A 20,720-nucleotide genomic window follows, 5' to 3' on the forward strand; every position below is an offset into this window, starting at 1 on the left:
GCTGCTTGGAAGAGAAGAGGAAAATTAATAATGAGAACAAACAGGCCTTTGGAACCAGCGTCCCTCTCCCTCCTCCCTTCTTTGTAAAATGGAATCCTTCTCCTAACAGAGTAAACGGAAAAAACACCAGGTCAAACGTACTGAAGGAGGTACTAGCAGAATTGGATCTTTTCCTTTATGTAGACCCAAATAAAGTGAAGACGGAACTATGTATGTGATAAAACCAAATAATTCAATATTCATTCATTCACTCTTTCATCAAACAAATGTTTATTGATCACCTATTCTGTGCCAGACTTCGAGCTGGGCATGGGGATAAAACAATGAATAAGACAGACAAAATTCCTATCTAATAAATCTACTGAATTCATAATAATAATAATAATAATAATAATAATAATAATAATAATAATAGTAGTAGTAGTAGTAGTAACACACACCCCCCACCCCAGAAATCCAAGTAAAGACATTAAAATAAAAAGAATTAAAGCAGGTAAATATACTCAGTCTAGAGGCTCATGAGACACTTGAATAGAGCTATTGATATAATATTGGAAATTTTTGGTAAAGAGACTACATTTAGGGTCAGGAGAACTGAGAGAGCTCATTGAGAAAGTAAGTAAAGCCAGTTAAGGTAGCTGAGGACTGAGACTTGATATATTCCAACATTTAAAGATAAAAAAACAGGCAAAGATAATTGAGAAAGAATAGCCAATGAGGTAGGAGGAAAACAAGAGTGGCCTGGGAAGACTAGAAGGAGCAAAGCATAGGGTTGTATGGTAACCACAGGTAGAAGATCAGTCCAATGAATCTTGGTGCTATGGATTGAAGAACATCACTGTCAAAATACATATTGAAACCCTAAACCCCAATGTGACTGTATTTGGAGATAGGGCCTTTAAGGAAAGTTTTAATTAATGAAGTGAGGTCATAAGGGTGGCCTCTAATACATTAGGACTGGTGTCTCGCTGTCTCTTTCCCCATCTGTGGATGCAGAAAAAAAGCCACTCTAAGGGCACACAGAGAAAGTGGCCATCAGCAAGCCTGGAAGATAACCCTCACCAGACACCAACTCTGTTGGCATCTTGACCTTGGACTCTGAACCTCCAGAACTGTGAGAAAATAAATATCTCTTTTAAGTAAGTATATGAAAAGGTGCTCAATATCTATAATCACCAGGGAAATATAAATAAAATCAAAACCACGATAAGACATCATCTCACACCTGTTAGGATGGTTAGTTACAAAAAAAAATAAAAGATAACAAGTGTTGGAAAGGATATGGAGAAAAGGGAATCCTTGTACACTTTTGTTGAGAATGTAAATTACTACAGCCACTATGAAAATAAGTATGGAGGTTCATCAAAAAATTAAAATTATAACTATCATTTGATCCAGCAATCCCAGTTCTGGGTATACATGTAAAGGAATTGAAATCAGGATCTTGAAGTGATATTTGCACTCACTTGTTCATTGCAGCATTATTCACAATAGCCAAGATATGGAAATATATATACATATAAAAGAAAAGCTTGCCATTTGAGACAACATGGATGGAGCTGGAGGACATTATGCTAAGCAAAATAAGCAAGACACAGAAAAAAAATATTACATGACGTCACCTATATGTGTAATCTCAAATATATGTGCTATATAATGACGTTTGGTCAATGACAGATTGCATATATGATGGTGGTCCTATTAGATTGTAAACAATGGAGCATAAAAATTGCTATCACCTACTGATATTGTGGCTGTAGTAACGTCATCGCACAATACATTATTCACGTGTTTGTGATGATGCTAGTGTAAACAAGCCTACTTTGCTGCTAGTCATATAAAAGTATAGTATGTACAATTATGTACAGTATACAATAGTTGATGATAAATGACAATGTTACTGGTTTATATATTTACTGTACTATGCTTTTCATTGTTATTTTACAGTGTACTCTTTTTATTTAAAAAAAAAATTGCTAGAAAATCATATGCTGTTATGCCAGCAGCAGCCTTAATCTATCTTGTGTTTGCTGTCTCTAGACTGCATCATTTTCTCTTGTGCTTGATTTGCTCTCATGTTGTTTTATACAGTAACATGCTATATAGGCTTGTAGACTATGGCATATAGCCTAGGTGGGTAGTTGGCTATACCACTTAGGTTTGTGTAAGCAAACTCTATGATATTCACACAACAATGAAATCATTTAAAGACACATTTCTCAGAACATATCCTTGTCATTTAGTGGTGCATGACTACAGTCATGCTCATTGAAAGAGAGAGTAACATGGTGGTTGCCAGGATCTAGCGAGGGAAAATAGGGAGGTGTCAAAGGGTCAAAGGGTACAAAGGTTCATTTATTCAGGATGAGTAAGTTCTAGATATCTAATGTACATCATAGTGACTATAGTTAACAATACAGTATTGTACACTTAAAATTTACTAGGAGGATAGATCTTTAATCTTCTCAACACACACACACAAGTAATCATGTAGAAGTGGTGGATATGTTCTTTAGTTTGATTGTGGTGACCATTTCACAATGTATTAAAATATCAAATTGTACACTTTAAATATACACATTTTTATGCCAATGATAGATATCACAATAAGGCTGCTAAAAATAAATATCTGTTGTTTAAGCCACCTAGTCTCATGGTATCTTGTTGTGATAGCCCAAGCTAACTAAAAGACTAAGCTAGAGACTAAGGTGACAGCAATAGAAACTGTAGATAGGAGATTTAAGTAGTATTAAAGAGTTGTAGAATTCACAAAACGTAGCAACTGACTGGATATGAGGGTCAAATAACACTGCAAAATTTTAAGTTGAGTAACTAGGAAGATGGTGGTGCCATCAACTAAAATAGTGAGTGCAGAAAAAGGAGCACGCTTGAGATAGAAAGATAAATGATAAGCACCTGAGGGAGATTTTTTAAGGAAACACTTGAAAATGACATTGGTAGAATAAAGAGATGTTAGGGCTGGATATACGAATTTGGAGAGTCATCAGCAGAAAGGTGACTGGTGTAGCTATTAGATTCCTTTATTTAAAGAATACAAAACAAAAAAAGTGGGAAACTGCAAATAGGAAGCAAGTAGGGCAAAAGAAAAAGAGAAAATATAGAAATATAGGAGAAACAGAGATATAAGAGAATCAACAGAGTATAGAAGCCAGGCAGTAGAATTACTAGTGGGGAGCAGTCAATAGCATTCAATGATATAGAGAAGAGATCAAGGAGACAGGCACTAAGAAAAGGACACTGGTTGGTCATTGAAGATTACTAGTGAATCTGGACAGAATAACTTCTGGAGAGTGGTGGGAATAGAAGCCAGACTATACAGGATAAAGGGATGTTTAGATGGATAGAAAATAAGAGTCAGGAAGTATAAGCTACCTTTTCTACAAGCTTGACAGTGAAGGAAAAGGCAAAACGAGAGGAAGGGGCATGAGTATGAAATGTGCAGCAGGATCAGAGGAGGGACTAAAGATAAAAATTGGGGAAAATAAAGATAATTAACTATGTTAGAATTACAGATATGTTTCAATATTTCTCACATAACCAATATAAACTATATCTTTAGAAAATCTATTTTTTGAGTTGACAACTTCAATAACAATGGATAAGCTACTTAATCTTTCATTAAACATTTATATAAAATATATTCCAATAAAGATATTTGTAAAAGCAAAGTAATTATTCTTCACAAATTTCAAATAGATGAATACATTAGAACTTTCTCTGAATATGTTCAAGGTCTGTAAGACAGGGCTAAGTATAAGAAGAAAGTGTACATAACAACAACCCTCAAGTATTTATAACTGATGCCCCCTGACATGGTCCCAAATGAAAGTAAATGGTAATGAATTATTAGGTCAGTGATTTCTTTTTAATCAGCAAAAAATTTTCTTCAAATAAAAGTTATGTGGAAGCTCATTACATGAATTAAAAGAAAAAGAGTTGTTCTAATTGAACGGAGAAAGTTCTTCTGAGAATACCTGAAGTACTTCTGTGGATTACCCAGAAATAGGCAAAACACAATACGAAAACCATTGAATTATTGGGACAGCAAGCCCCGAGGGAAGAGAAATCTTAGTTATATAAAACTAGAAAACCAAAGGAAAGTGGTAGAAATAGGTGTTGACTGAAAGAAGGCTCATTTGTCAACCTAAGCCTTTTTTGTAAATTAGAGTAGGCTTTAAAAAAATTAGGCCCATTCAAAGATGATTTTGGAAAAATATTTGCCTTTTTATTAATATTGTTTAATACATGAAAAATCCTAAATGAGTCTAACAGTCTGGTTTTTATGTACTTGGAGAAATATCTTGTCATTTAGTTTTGCTCTCTATTCATTTTACATTTTATTTTAAAAGACTAAAATATGTTTGGAAGCATGATTCGAAATCTAATCTATTAATAGCCTGTTCCTAGTTTTGGATATGAAACCCTGTCTGAGTCAAATTTGACAATATTAAAATCCTCATTAACTATAAGGACATGCTAATTTTTACTACCTAAATATACCAGCTCTTAAATAATTCATCTGTCATTATGAGGGAACAAAGAATAAGTGCCCTGTCTATATTTATTTCCTACCTTGTTTAATCGGCAAAACTCTATTCCGAAATGATTTGGCTTTCCCTGGGTCATGGCTATTTCCACTTCGACTATATCCACTGAAGCTCGATGAAGAAAATGGTCCATCCAGTTCATCATCAAGTAAATATAGTGAAAGCCCTTCAGCAGCATCTGAAACTTATATTTACAAAGATTGTAATGTTAACATAATTATCATGATTTTAGGAAAGTTATAAAACAGGCTGTTTTTAAAACTATATCTCACAGTTATTCTGCTCTAACATCAAAATTACAAATTGAAGAAGGATATATGGGTATTTTGAGAACAAATGTTTTATCACATCTTTAAGATTTCAAGGACAGAATGTCAGAAAAACTTGTCTAAGAAAACCACTTCCACACATAATGAATCCTCAATTCTTATGTTGGCAAATATATTGTAGATAAATGCTCTGAGATATTATAGATGTTAAAAATCATAAAGTTACAGAAGTTAAAACTGAGACTTTAAAATTCATCTATAGTCTTAACACCCTCGTATTAAAAATGAAGAAATTTAATGCTATAGCCTACTGTCTCTTACCCAGGACCACACAGCTAGAGAGAAGAAATTGGGAATAAAACACAACTTTTCTACATTGAAATCCACTGCTTGTTGTACTATAATAAACCATGCTGCCATTTCTATATCCTTAATATCAGTATTAAACACCAAAAATAGAAGACATATTTACCAGGAGATGAGAAAGGAGAGCTAGTCCTAGCATAAGACACTGAGGTATTCTGGTCATTTTTAGGCTGCAACTTCATTTGTTTCTGCTTCCCTTTTGGACTACAAGTAAAAATATGTAAGAATTAACATTTTTTTCCCATTAGCAACATATTATGATAGACAGTATGATACAAAATGCTTAAGTTGACCAAAAAAGAAATGCCCAATAATTTAAATGAAATGCTTTAAATTGGTAATATGACAAAGTTAAATTTCAATCACTGAAATTTTAAAAAAAAGTTTTTGGTATATTAAAATCCACATAAACAAAGCTTTGGGTTACCAATTCCATGTTTACATAGGTGCAAGATTTCTTAAAAGAAAATCTCTTGGGTCTGGGATCCCCTCAAACTATTCCATAAACTTTAAGAATTGAGGTAATACACACAAAATGCTTTGAAAACATAAAGTACTACATCAAGTAATATACCTAGGAGCTCTGCTACTAGATAACGAACTGCTGCTGCTTCTTAGACGTTTTCTGTACCGTGGCCTTCTCCTCTTTTGACTCTGGATTGCTGACTTATATTCAGAGATGATATTTTTAATATGACTTTCAAATAAGGCAGATAATCGCAGTGTCATGCTATAGATCTGAAAACGTAGAAATTAGTTTTGTTTTACCAACTAATTGTGTCAAAAAATGTATAAGTGTCTGGACCAATATCAATAACATCCTTTCACACAAAATATATGTGTTATTTCATATCCTTGAAAAATCCTGAAGGATTAAAACAAGATACTATTTTTAATTAAAGATTAATAAAGATTTTTAAAAAAATAATATCCAGTGTTGGGAAAGGTAGGGAATAAAAGATTCTAATACATTTCCAGTGGGTATTTTAACTAGAACAACATTCTAAAGGACGATTTGTAATATGTACCAAAAATCTTAAAGTTATATATCCTTTGGCTAAAAATTTTGCACTTCTAGGAATTTATCCTAGGAATTATCAGAGAATTACACACACAAAATAATTATCTTCAAGGATGGTAAAGATATTAGCTGCAGCATTATTCATGTAAACTGAAAAACTAAAAACAACCTACACCTCCAGCACCAGAACATGAGTGAAATAATAAAAAAAAACACTATACGATAGAATACTATGGAGACAGTAAAACTTCTGTTTTCAAAGAGTAATATGACATGGGAAAATGCTAATATGTTTAAAAAGTTTAAAAAGTTTTCAAAATATAAAACCTACTGTTTTAAAGAATATATAAACATATGCAAGTATATACATAAATGTAGGAACTAAAACGTGAAAAAATTATGCCTACAGAAATTAGTGAAAATTCACTTTATGTAAGGTGGAAGTGAGCAAGTTATGTATCTATTGTGCAACTTCTTTAAAAGTTAATTAGATACCAGTGATTACAAAACACAAAAAAATATTACTACTTTTCTCTCCTTGAGATATTAAGTTCTGACAAAACATAGGGAAAATATTAAATGTATGAATAGTTATAACTTCCCAATATGATTCACTATTTGTTGTAATAAAGGAGACATAAATACTCATAGCTAATCCAACTATATTTCATATAAATTAATACTGTCAACCACTTTTATTTATCAAATTATTTATTGGGCATATTAAAAGGTACTCAAATTACTACCTTGCCTTCCCTTGACTTCCTCTGGCAGATATAAGTGTTACCAAAGAGTAAAGATGAGGCAGGCAGAAGAAAAAAAGAGGTGCTTAATTTCAGAATGACTATATTAAATGTATATTTATGCATGCGTAATAAACTGTCAGAGAAATAGAATTAAATTTTAGTAACTATGTCAGAATTGTAGTACATATTTGTTTAGCAATTTTAAAACTGGTGAAAGAAAAAGTGGCCTGATATATATAACTAAATGCTTAGATGATTAATCCACCTAATATTGGTTTTTCATACCCTTGACTTTTTATTAGAGGTATAAGCTTTGGAGTTGCTGAATATTTGGCGAACATCCTTATAAAATTCCAGAGGACTACCATAGTTTCCTGCTTCCAAAGTTTCTTTCACAGTGCTGAAGTCCATAGGAGTGTCTGTAACACCTTGATATTCCTACAAAGAAGAATGTGTTATTAAACACACAGGTTGGGTAACAAAACTACATAATACAATGGGACTAGATTTGCATCACCAAGTCACCGTGAAATAAACATTGCTTTTCAATTTGCCAAATGCCTCCCCCAAACCCAAACCATCCATATACTAGAGCTCTTTTGGTGACTCAGAAAAACAGCAGTGGTCTATGGAAGGGTCTTACCCTTCACCCTGCAATAGATAACCATATAACTCTCTCAAGGAGAGAATAGAAAATCCATAGCCACTGGGTTTGTCCCTACAGAGTCCATAATAAAAAATTCCATTTCTTGCTTAAAGGCTGAAATAACCCCCAATTCCCCAGCAAAATGCTTAATGAAAGTAGAAGATAGGATAATTCACATATAATTAAATAGTTCCATGTCCCAAATTAGCTACATATTTCTAAAACTTTCCCAGTTATGAGGGCATTCTACCTAAGGTTTCATTAATTGAAGGTCAAAGTCAAATTGGCCATGTCTGTGCCTTTCTCCTATCATTTTGTTTTTTAATAAATATGACACTTTTGCTTCATCTAAGGTTTTCATTGTCATATATTCAGAATTAGTATGATTTTGATTAGGGGAGAGAGAAGATTCTATTTTAACCTAAATCTTTCAAGTCTACTTGATATATTTCTAGAGTTATCATATGGACTTGAAATTGAAATGTGTACTTTTATATATCACAACCATAAATAAACATGGTTTAGAGTAAAAACCATTGTCAGTATGAGATTCCCTCATCTTTAGAATCATTAAGAAGTAAAATCACCACATTTCTCTCAAAGGAGAAGCTAAAGAACCAGAAGAAGGGGCAGAGGAAAGATACAAAAAGAGAAAAAACAATTTCAAAGTATGAGAAACCACGATTACTGTTAATGTATCTTTTTTATTTTTTATTTTGGCTTAAATCATAAAAACCAAAAGTATATTCCAACACAGCGTGGCTTATGAAATAAAGATTTTCACTGAATAAAAATGTTGGAACTTTGTGCAGTATGATGACCAAAACTCAAAAGACCCAGTCAGCCTGCTGAATGAAATCTCAGTGGGAATAATCAGCTGCAATACAGACATAATTATATTGTGTAACTGATGTTTTTTACTTCGCTACAGTAGTTTTAGACCTACGGAAACAAACATCTATGCAGATGGTACAAAAACCTCTTGAGAACACCAGCTGATATAAAAAAAAAGTGAACAACAAAAAGTTGAACAAAAGTAAAGACGGAGAAAGCAGAGATGGGAAACAGTTTTGCAAATTATAAAAGGTTTATTTACAGTATGGAGATTTTAAAAAGTAAAACAATATAGAAACAACTAGTATATGTCTTTTAAGAGAATATTAGGCCTACCTCAGAAAGAGATGGATCTTGTTGTCTTTCTGGAGCGACTGACTCTGAGGATTCTCCCTCTTGCTCTTGATGCTCCTATTAGGGTAAAGAATATATACTGTGTTTTCAAACCACCAAAACAAAATATCAAGATTTACAATACAATTATTATTTAAGGTACAAAGATCCATACAATTATTATTTAAGGTACAAAGATCCATAAACAGGGATTATGTGTTTTTATGTTAAGATGAAGGAATTCTACATTCACCATTCTCCTCTGCTATAAAAACAAGACTTTATTCTACCTAAACTCCCTGCAAACAAAGCAAGCTTTGTTGAACATCATCTTGTTCATTATTTGAATAATTTTTCCCAACTGAAAGCTGTGTATGTAGAGAATACTGATGTTTATTAACTTCAGAGGATGGTCTGATATTTCTGAAATATTGCTATACCTTTTCTCTGAAAAAGTTAAAACAGTATTGTTACCTATACTAAGAGGTTATTCAATACATGAGAAAAGAAATCCTATAATCTAAGTTCTTATGCTTTTATCTTTGATAAAAAGTAATATGGTATATTGGTTACTTGAAGTGATCATATTGGATAACATATTTAAATTATTAATGTAAATTAAACAGGGTTGACTTGTTACCAAGGATCTGTAGTGTACAGAAGTCTATTAGAAGTTAGTTAAAAGTATCCTAAATAAAAGCAGGAGGTATCACAAAGATGTTTAGATTCAAATTTGGTTTACAAATGCATAATTTACACACAAAGTACATGACAGACATTTTAAAAAATCATGACTAATCATACTACCCACTTCTACTTTAAACAAAGAAGAAAGAGGAAAGAGGAGGGTGGGAGGAAAAAAGAAGATAGGAAGGAAGGGGTAAGTGGCTCTTAATTATATCTTAGCAAAGATATTTTGGAAAATTACATATTGGAAATTATTTAAACAACTATATGCTTACTGGGTAAGAGAGATGATCGACTGGCTGTCGAAATGGCTCTGAGTCTTCACGCTCATAAATGAGGCTCAACAGTTCTTTGCATTGTTTTCTCCAAGCATCAGGATTACACCTTAAAGACTGTCTTCTGCCTCGGCATTTGACCTATAGATTTTAATAGAATTATATCTAAAAGCTCTTTCCTTAACTCTTTGTGGATTTTCTCCTGTTTTTCTAATGTTAAAATTTCTATGTAAAACAGAGCAGTGACTATTTAGAGGTTTCTTAGTTTAGATTAGACATGATCCTTCCTGACAAAAATATAAAGAAATAAATACTAGCATTTATATTCATGAAAATAGCAAGAATTCTAGTATTCTGAATTTTCATTTTAAGAAAATCTGAAACTGAAACTCAGAGGAACAATTGTTTTTTCCTCTACAAGGTTAACAATTTTAATATCTTAATATTTGCTGGTAGTTAAGTATACTTGACTATGGTACAATCTCATAATCTCAAAATAATGGTTAAACTATATCTACGTATTTTAGTAAATCCTTTATGGTCATGATAAATGCTGGCCTTTACCACTTGATGTCCTTTTTATATGATCTCTTTCAGTATTTCAAATGAAATTTTTCTCTTATATAGAACAAATATTTGTGTAATTATTATAGACAAGTGTGCAGCACAGACTTAACAAACCCAGGGCTGCTACCTTTAGCAGGGCTTACTTGCACGGTTGGCCCTTGGCTGAGATCTGGGAACCTAGCACTTGAACTGTTTCCTAAATAATAAAGGTCTACTCTATCTACACTGTTTGTACAAAGTGATTTGTATTGAACACCTAATTTCTGATACTTCTCCAGTGCTTTCCTGCTTTCTGTGAGTCTAGAATCTTGGTATGTGCTAGTCAGATGGTATCTATATAAACAGCTCCCAATAAATTCCTTAGAGACTGAGTCTTGAGTCACACACACGTCATTCCATTTTCACTGCTGAGGAAAGTGTGTCCTCTGTGTGGCCCCTCAAAAGAGGAAGAGAGCATAAAGAAGCTCAAACACGGATTCCTCCAGACTTTGCCTGTGTCATTTTCCCTGTGATCCAGCTGTGTATCCTTACAGTGTCACTGTAATAAAACTTAGTAGTGAGTAACAACTATATATACTGAGTTCTGTGAGTCTTTCTGGCAACTCTTCAAATAGGTGGAGCAGGTCTTAGGGATCCTCCTCACAGGAAGCCTGAAATTTTTTTATTTTATTCACTTACCCTTCTTCCAGATGAAGTACCAGGTCCATCTGAATCTAAATCAACCATTTCAGTATCCTAAAATTAAAAGAGAAGAGATTGAAAAGATGTTAACTTATGTTTAAAGTCTTATAAATTGGATGAACATTTACAAAGAAATGGCAAATAAAATCGCAATTAACTCCCTCATTGTAGCAGGCAACAGAACAAAGGTTGGAGAGAGACTCCAAACTTTGACCATATGCTGTATACAAGCTGGAAAATGTACTGGGGAGAAGAGTAAACAGGGTTTTTCTTTAAATCAGAACAGGAAATTAGGGAAAAAGTATACTGACTGGTATTTGAACTTGTACTTAAATGTTAGCATTTAAACAAAAACTTACTCTATGTGACATGCTAATTTAATAAACTATAACCATGAATTACTCATGATAAATCATTTACTATTTCAAAAAATACATTTTTTTTCCTATAGGGAAAACATGAATGTGTATTAAAACCTAAGATTCAGTTAAGTATCTTTCTGAGAGATAGTTTTTTAATAGAAAGAGGCAAGGCCTGTACACCACTATTCACTTGGTAATGGTGAAACATATAGGTAATGGCTAAGAAGAAAAGTAGCTCATGAGCTATTGGTACGCTTTACTAATAAATAAAGTTGTTGAATTACATTTTAGTTTTAATTTTCTATTCTAATCCAAGAAGTGCTACTCTGAGGAGAGCAAAATCCATTCATGGTAAAAATTTTCAATGAACTAGACATAGAGGGAATGTACCTGAACGTAATAAAGGACACATATATGACAAGTCCACACTAACATCATGGTCAACAATGAAAAACTGAAAGCTTTTTCTCTTACGATCAGAAACATGACAAGGATGCCCACTATAGACACTTTTCTTTAACATGGTATTAGAAGTCCTAGCTACAGCAATTAGGCAAGAACAACAAAAGGTATCCAAATTAGAAAGAAAAAAGTAAAACTGTTTCTATTACCAGATCACATGATATTACACCTAGAAAAACCTAAAGTCTCTACCAAGAAACTGTTAGAACTAATAATTCAGTAAAGATGCAAGAAACAAAATTACACAAAACAAGTGTTTAAAAGAGAAATTAAGAAAGCAATCTCATTTATAATTTCATCAAAAAGAATAAAATACTCAGAAGTAAATTTAATCACAGAGGTGAAAGATCTATACCTGTAAAATATGAGACTGATGAAAGAAATTCATGAAGATACAAATAAATGGGAAGATATTTTGTGCTCATGGATTATAAGAATCAATATGTCTATACTACCCAAAGCAATCTACAGATTCATTAATGCAATTCCTATCAAATTACAATAACATTTTTCACAGAAATAGAAAAAAAACAAAACAACAACAAAAAAACACTGCTAAAATTTGTATGGACCTACACACAAAAAAAGACTCCTAACTGAAAGCCAAAGCAATCTTGAGAAAGAAGAACAAAGGTGGAGGCATCATACTTCCTGATTTCAAAATATATTACAAAGTTATAATCAAAACAGTATGGTATTGGAAAAAGAAAAGACAGACAGACACATAAATCAGTGCAACAGAATAGAGAGCACAGAAATAAACCCATGCATAAACAGTCAATTAATTTACAACAAAGGAACCAAGAATATGCAATGGGGAAAGAACTATCTCTTCAATAAATGGTGCTGAGAAAACTGGGTATCCACATGCAAAAAAAAAAAGAGAGAGAGAGAGAAGCCCACTTCTGACTATATATCTAAGGAGAGAGAGAGAGAGAGAAAGAAAGAAAGAAGGAAAGATAGATAGATAAAAGAAACTGACTCCTATCTTAAAACTCCAATTAATTAAAAACTTGAATGTGAAACATGAAACCATAAAATTCCAGAAAGCACAGGGGGTAAACTCTTTGACATCAGACCTGGCAATGATTTTTTTGTATTTGACAAAAGCAAAGGCAACAAAAGCAAAAATAAATAAGTAGGATTACATGAAACTAAAAAGCTTTTCTGTACAGCAGAGGAAACCATCAACAAAATGAAAAGGCAACCTACTACGAAAGATAAAATATTTGCAAATAATATATCTGATAAGAAGTTAATATCCGAAATATACTTTAAAAACTCACACAACCCAATAGCAAAAAACAAACAAACAAAACCAAAACAAACAAAAAAACAATCCAATTACAAATAGGGCAGAGGAACTAAATAGACATTTTTCCAAAGAAGATATCCAAATGGTCACCAAGTACATGAAAAAATGCTCAACATCACTAATCATCAGAAAAATGCAAATCAAAACTAAAATGATATATCACCTCACACCTGTTAGAATGGCTATTATCCAAAAGACAAGAAATAACAAGTGCTAGAGAGGATATGGAAAAAAGGGAACCCTTGTACACTGTTGGTGGAAATGTAAATTGGTCAAGCCCCTATGGAAAACAGTATGAAGGTTCCCTCAAATTTCAAAATAAAAACAAAAACAAAACTTCCATATGATCCAGCAAGCCCACTTCTGACTATATATCTAAAGGAAATGAAAACAGGATATCGAAGAGATAAAATTGTACTCCCATGTTTACTGCAGCATTATTCAAAATAGCCAAGATATGAAAACAATCTAAGTGTCTGTCAACAGATGAATGAATAAAGATGTGATGTATACACACATACGCACATACCAAAATATTATTCGGCCTTGAGAAAGAAGGTAACCCTGCCATCTGTGACAACATGGATGAACCTGGTGGACATTATGCTAAGTTAAACAGCCAGACAAAGACAAATACTGCATGGTATCACTTATATGTAGAATCTTAAAAAAGGTCAAACTCATAAAAATAGAGAATAGAAAAGTGGTTGCCAGGGGCTGGGTTGTCAGTGAAATAAGGAAAGGTTGGTAAAAGCATACAAATTTTCACCTATAAGATGAATAAGGTCTGAGGATCTAATGATCTAATATAAAACATGATGGCTATAGTTGATAACACTATATTCTACAATTGAAATTTGCTAAGATTGTAGAACTTAAGTTTTCTCACAAAAACACACACACACACACACAAAGTTGTTGACTTATCTTTTACTTTAATTTTCTATTCTAATCCAACTACTGCTACGCTGAGGAGAAATTCTCACAACATGAAATACTGAGTCAAAATGCTTTTATATGAAAGGTCAGGGAAAATAATAGGCATAAGAATGATATATTTTTCATTGGTTCCAGGAGAATAATATCTAATTGGCATATTTGAGTTTTTATTATGCAAATAACATTTAACTCCAATAATACAACATTTTATAGTAAGATACATTTTCATTAAAGAGTGAAAAACATTGGAGATTTGCCATTGTGGTGAATGAGAGTAAAGACAATATAAACATGTATGACATCTTGGTATAACAGCCACTACAATAGAAGCCAACATATTTGAGTTATTCAACCATGAGATGAATTATCTTCCACTGAAGATTTTTGAATTCTCACTTTTCATTATTGTTTCAGCCTCTTATCTTGGTCTTTGCTTCTATTATAACTTCTAGTCAAAAATGGCTTTATGTACATTAGGGATATGGCTGAGTGAGGAAATCAGATATGTGAGGGTTTGCTGACAATACTAATTTCATTTCATTAAGAAAAACTGGTTTACGTTAGCAAATTTCCATAAAGGAAATCAAATAGCAACTCCATGAAATTATTAAAAATGTAGATTTTGAAAATTGAAATTTTAAAATACGTTAATATTTTACATATACTGTGCAGAAACTAAATCCTTATTTAAATTTCTACCAACTAACAACCATTGTTTTAAAATACTTAGCGCTTTTTCCTGTTTTTAAGGGCTGTAAAATGAAGTCTTGATTTCTCATCACTGAAACCCACTAAGTCAAATGGGATGATTAGACACCTGTCTCTGAATACAGTAGCATTACTACATTTTTCTTATAAATCATCTAAATACAAGTTAAATAGTTTAGTACAAAAAGATACAGATGTTTAGCTAGCTTTTAAAAATCTGCTTCATCACTCGTAGCCAGTGATAACATCTATATGTAATACTAACAGAAAAGGAATTCATGCCTATTAATCATGCTACAATTCTTACCTCCTCTGTATCAGTACTGTTTAGTTCTTCTGCTTTAATTTTATTATAAGTATCCAGTATATCAGTACAGCTCTGGTCCCTAAGAAATATGATAAGTCAAAATACATTTCAATAAATTTAAAAAATCAGAAGTCAGTCCCTATGGAAGATAAAACTACTTCTTACCCAATAAATCGAAGTAAGACATCAGTTACAATTTTGGCTGCTTTAACTATAGGACTGTCTGGCTCATTGAAAGTCCTGGCATTATGTTCAATGTAGCGTACCTCCCACATTAATGCTGATATTCTCCTGTGAAATTAAAAAATACCCTCCATTACTCTCGGTTGATACATTTAAAGTATTTTCTAGGAATATATAACATAGAACAGCTAGGCACTTAAATTATGATGCTCCAATATATATGTGTGACTCATATGTGTGTGCACAGGCAAAAACTTAGAACTCCTGGACTGCATATTTAAACTTGGAAAAGAACTGATCCAGGATATTATGGGCAAATAGTGATTTGACCAAATACAAACAAAACAAACTGTTTTGATAAAGTCAAAAGAATGTTTAGTTGGCAGAGGAAGAGATGGGAAGAGCAAGAAAAAAGAAACCAGGTTATATAAAAGGACAGATTTTTATCTGGTTACTTTTATGATATATATTATCAGATGAAATTATAGGTAATGTTATAAAATATACCCAATTGGTTATTTTTATAATAAGTTTATGGAATAACTGTTGTTAGGACCCAGTGAACTCCAGGGTGAGAAAGGTACCAAAAGCTGCCCTCCATTTCCTTCTCATAGTTACTGCGCTCCCAACTAAAACTAAAGAAAAAAACATAGCCTGAATAACCTGGCTCTTTTTGCACATACATGGTAATTAAATCGAATTAACTGCTGCTTAATACCTCAATAAGAGATTTAAACATGCTCCAAGTCTTTGTAGCACCTTAATCAAGATATATCCACAAACCACTTAATCTACCTTTAATAAACTAAAATTTTAAACTTTTAATTTTTGTTTCACACATGATTTGTACTACTCATAACTTCCGGTCTGTACTTCATTCCATACCTCTTCTTACCCTGGAAGACTCATAATCTATTAAATGAAAGGCAATTAGTGTTCTAAATTTTTAGAAGAAAATCTGAAGTGGGTCTTTTGAATGATTATTTTATACTTTGAAAATAGATCTGTGTATCATTATGCAAAAAGGAAGGCAAAAGACATAAAGCTATAAACTTTATAGTCAATGATAAAACTAAACAGACCTGTAAAAGCGATTTTCAAGTCTCCGCCTGATGGTATTGAGGTCAGTTGGATAAGCAACTACAGTACAATACAAGGGATAGGCACTGAGATCCACTGGAACAGCAAAAGGGCTGGCAAAATCTATAATATTACCAAAATCAAAAAAGGCAGTTATAAAGAACATTTAACATTTCATGTTAACAAACAAAACTCATACATAAACCAGAAGGAAGGGCAATATACATTATTTCTAAAATAATGATGATTCATGGCATAGGGAATGCAGTCAGCAGTAATGTGATGGCTAGGTGTAGAGCCATAGGAGAGAAAAAGCAATCAAGAAGATCATTTCATAAACTATATAAATGTCTAACCAATGTACTATGTACTTGAAATCAATAAAAAAAAATTAAAAAATTAAAAAATCCTTGTACATTTATCCTTATGTACTGGTGATTTTATGTCTATAAACTCCTAGGTTTTCAGTCAAATTGTATATATATTTAAAATTCTAATAAATATGGCCATATACTTTCTACAAAAATAAAATAATGATTCAATTATGCAAATATCAGACCAATACTGTTATAATGTTATTATTTTATTTTGACATAATATCTATGAATCATGCATGATACAGTGGTTCAAATCAGTTAAGATGAGACAAAATTAAAGGAGAACTGTGTTCAACATCAAAATTATGTCTTTTCTGGATAAATGCCAAATGTCTCAAATGATATGTTTTAGAAAATATAAATGGTTATATGAGCAAAATACATTACTCACCTATTATCTTTACCAAAGAACCCATCTAAAGTTAGGCTCAGGGAATAACTAGAGTCAAAATGACCCAAGAAAGTAAAAGACACCTTTTACCTGCCTTCGCTATTATAAGCCACCAGAGAACTGAAAAAGTTTATCAGTTATTATTTTGGCCAAGTAATTTTATTAATATAAAAACATTAACATTAAAAGTAGAATCACTGTGCCTCTTGAGTTAAAAGCGTACAGTGAGAAACTGCATTTCCTTTTGTAGAACTTAAAATTCTGCTGGTTGTCCTTGTTCCCTCCCATCTTTCTAATATTCTTTCACATTCACCGTACCAAGAGAAAGAAGGTGGTTGATGCCCTGAATAACTCGTTCACATTCCTCATCTCTGGAATGAGCCCCCCACTCTCCTTCTTGGGGTTTGTATAGCAAAGCAGTAAGTTCCTCCTGGGACACAGGAACACCAGCACCAACTTCATCTGGAAAAGCAGCTATGTATTAAGATAAAAAATTAGAAATAATTAGTGTCTAATATCATGCTATTGTCATTTTTCTTTTAGAAGAATTATAATTCATTTTTAAAAGCATATTTACTTCCTTCTGGAATTGGCTCCATATCCCAGGGGCTCATCTTTTCTCTCTCATTATTGTCCCAGCTATTAAAAAAGTAACAAGATACAAATCAAATTCACATTACACTTATTTTATATACTAGTGTAATTTGCATAACTTCTTGGGGATGAAATTTGAAAAAGGGTAATACAATTTTCCTTAGAGTACAACTTTGCTTACGAAAAGATAATAATAAACCTCTAATAGAGAAAACATGGTCCATCAATATGAAACTTAGACAGCAGGAAGCTTACTCTTAATTCCAATCAACAATATATTTAATGTTAAGCCAGGGTATAGAATAAAAAGATCTCTTTGGAAAATTCCTTTCAGGTTAAAAAAAAGCCAATCTAATAGGTCACTTATTTCTGTGAGATAATCTACTTTATCCTAACAGTTTAAGTATTATAAAATCCCTACATTTTTATAATTCCATTTTGATCTGCAATATGGAGACTAAAAGTCAATAGTCACAGATTAAACATTTCTTCTATTGTTATTGACTAGAAACTTCATTAATCAGGACTATTATAACTTTGGGATTTCATGAAGAACTAAAGCAGATATTGTAGACAAATATCACATCCAAAGATAATGCAGTCAGTCACCCACCTAGAATTCACACCATTCAATAGTAGACTAGGTGTTAATATTTATTGCTATATTCCAGCTGTAACAATTACTTTAAACACTGAATTAATTCCAGTATTCTTTATGAAATAATAAGTCATAATTCTTGTCAAAAAAAAATATTTAAGAGACAACACAGGCATAGGGGAGGGAGAAATAAGTCTTCAGTTCCTGTTTTGTTTTAGCAGGAACATTTACTTGTTTTAGCATAGTGGACCAAAAGGTTTATCATCAAATTCCTTCCTTATAGCTACGATGATTACTTCTTTACAGGTATAGGTCTTATAAGATTAGATAAGTCAGATAAAAAGGTATTTTTCCTGGTAAGATTTACAGAAAGTCCATATAGTACTACAGTATTATATCAGGCATAAAAGACCATAATTGTACTTACTGAACACTGTAACACTGGAAAGAACTATCGGGATACTCTGGTTGAAAAGGCTGCTGACTCTCCACGGTCCCAAACCACCAGGCATCATCTATTATACTGCGGAATCTATCACCTATAATATTTTCAGAAATTCTTAAAAGGTGCTCTTGAGAATAATAGCTCTGTTCCCACTCTAAATTGCTACTTTTTGTTGAACATGGAAGTAGTTCCATAACTAGCATTATTAAGAGGTTTCAATCTGAGCTTTCCAGATAAGTGAATTTTATATTTCACTATCTTTAAGGATTTTGATTTCTAGGTACTAGCAATTTTTCTGAAATAAATCATATAGGTCCATGTCTTCTTAAATAAATGTTATCATGTATAATTTAACTTTTATCAATTACTTGGAATCATCATTAGGCATACTCCTTCTTGCACTGTACGTATATTTCTATAGTTGTTTCTTCTTTTCTTTGCTTTCAAAAATCTCTTCATACTAGTTTTCTGTTTCTAAATAGCTAAAAATTACAAAACCAAAGCATTGTGGACAAAAATGTTTCTTCCACATAAGGAAGGAGAAAATTTAAAAGTACTGATAGCAAACATTTAAATAGCGTTTACTTTGTTGTCAGGTACCACTTGGAGCGCTTTCTATATATTAATTCATTTATTGCTCATATCAGCCTTACAAGTGTGTTCTCATGTGATTCCCATTTCAAAGATAACGAAGTGAGGCACAGAGGTTAAAAGGGGGAATGAGGGAGAGAGAAAGGGGGAGAGGGGGAGAGAGGGAGAAAAACACCTTGTAGATTATCTGGTTCAAATTTTTTATTTTATAAATGAGAAAATGCAGTTTCAGAGGAGAAATGATTTGGCAAAATCACTCAGTGAACATCAGGACTAGATAACAAATGTTCTCTCTCTACAGATAGATGGTTAATAGATGATAGATAGATAGATGGAAGAGAGAGAGGAGAGAGAGAGAGAGAGAGATGAGAGAGAAATGAGAGAAAGAAAGAAAACTACAATCAGTAATGGTCTGTTTTAAGAGCCAAAGTGTTAATACGCTATTGTAGGGCAACTGACATTTGATAATTTTCTTTTTAACTTGGATTTGTATTCTAATAGAGTAGGTATTTGCAGAAAGTTTAGAGGTTATGACAATGTGCAAAAAATCACCTAAACATATCTGAAAAGAAATTTTTAACTTAATTTTTCTAATTTAGCTAACAGCTTTTCCCAGCTACATGTTAAACTAGTTTCTTTCTACTAAATCAAAGTTTAAAATATTACTTAATCTACCTAAATCTTAATAGTTATTAAGTAAGAAGTCTATACTTACCAATCTGCCAGTTCCTTTCTTTGGCTTCATTATAAAACTGATGTAGCACAAGGAAGTCAATGACATCTGGCATGTCATGATACCTGTATAGAAAATAAAGCACATATGAATCAATATACAATTATAACAGTATCTGTTAATATCTAAGGATATATGTTAAATGTGGAGCCATTAAGCAAAATGTTACAAACTTCAACGTCCCTAAAGTACCTTTACTTAAATTAAACCCCATCTGCTTTGATCTGTTTCAGAGTGCCCTGCTTACTGCTATTATCACTTCAATAATATAAAGACATCAATGAAGGTTCTTTAAGTTTAATACAAGGCATTTTTTACCAAGGACTTTTTAATAAAAGTATGAATTGATGTTATTTTGTCTTAGATTTCAAACTCACTCTCAGAAACATGCCATTGACTAATTATTCCTACTGTTATTAACAGAAATAAAAGCAACTAGCATGTTTCATGCATACTGTTAAGTACTTAAAAAGGTTTTTCTTTTATTCTTCACAACAATCCTGAGGAACATATTAAGATTCCCATTTTACAGGTGAAGGCAAAAAACGAGAGAAGTAACTTCCTCATGGATACACACACACACACACACACACACACACACACTCCATTAAAAAACACATTAGCTATATATACACACACATT

At 32.4% G+C, this 20,720-nt stretch overlaps 1 protein-coding gene across 2 annotated transcripts in view; it reads right to left on the reverse strand.

Annotated features, from left to right (window-relative positions):
* Nucleotides 1–20,720, reverse strand: part of BRWD3 (bromodomain and WD repeat domain containing 3) — a 126,907-nt gene that overhangs the window by 12,471 nt on the left and 93,716 nt on the right. For both annotated transcript variants that reach the window (XM_006910776.3, XM_025046032.1), the window contains 14 exons: nt 20,061–20,143; nt 18,737–18,848; nt 17,695–17,756; nt 17,436–17,591; nt 16,352–16,472; nt 15,252–15,377; nt 15,087–15,165; nt 10,991–11,047; nt 9,746–9,886; nt 8,787–8,861; nt 7,256–7,408; nt 5,778–5,941; nt 5,310–5,407; nt 4,594–4,752 (listed from right to left, as the gene is read on the reverse strand). In XM_006910776.3, the coding sequence (XP_006910838.1) occupies nt 4,594–4,752; nt 5,310–5,407; nt 5,778–5,941; nt 7,256–7,408; nt 8,787–8,861; nt 9,746–9,886; nt 10,991–11,047; nt 15,087–15,165; nt 15,252–15,377; nt 16,352–16,472; nt 17,436–17,591; nt 17,695–17,756; nt 18,737–18,848; nt 20,061–20,143 (1,586 nt within the window). The remainder of the gene's footprint in view (nt 1–4,593; nt 4,753–5,309; nt 5,408–5,777; nt 5,942–7,255; nt 7,409–8,786; nt 8,862–9,745; nt 9,887–10,990; nt 11,048–15,086; nt 15,166–15,251; nt 15,378–16,351; nt 16,473–17,435; nt 17,592–17,694; nt 17,757–18,736; nt 18,849–20,060; nt 20,144–20,720) is intronic.

This window comes from Pteropus alecto, unplaced genomic scaffold (assembly GCF_000325575.1).
Source record: "Pteropus alecto unplaced genomic scaffold, ASM32557v1 scaffold1244, whole genome shotgun sequence".
Taxonomy (NCBI): Eukaryota; Metazoa; Chordata; class Mammalia; order Chiroptera; family Pteropodidae; genus Pteropus; species Pteropus alecto.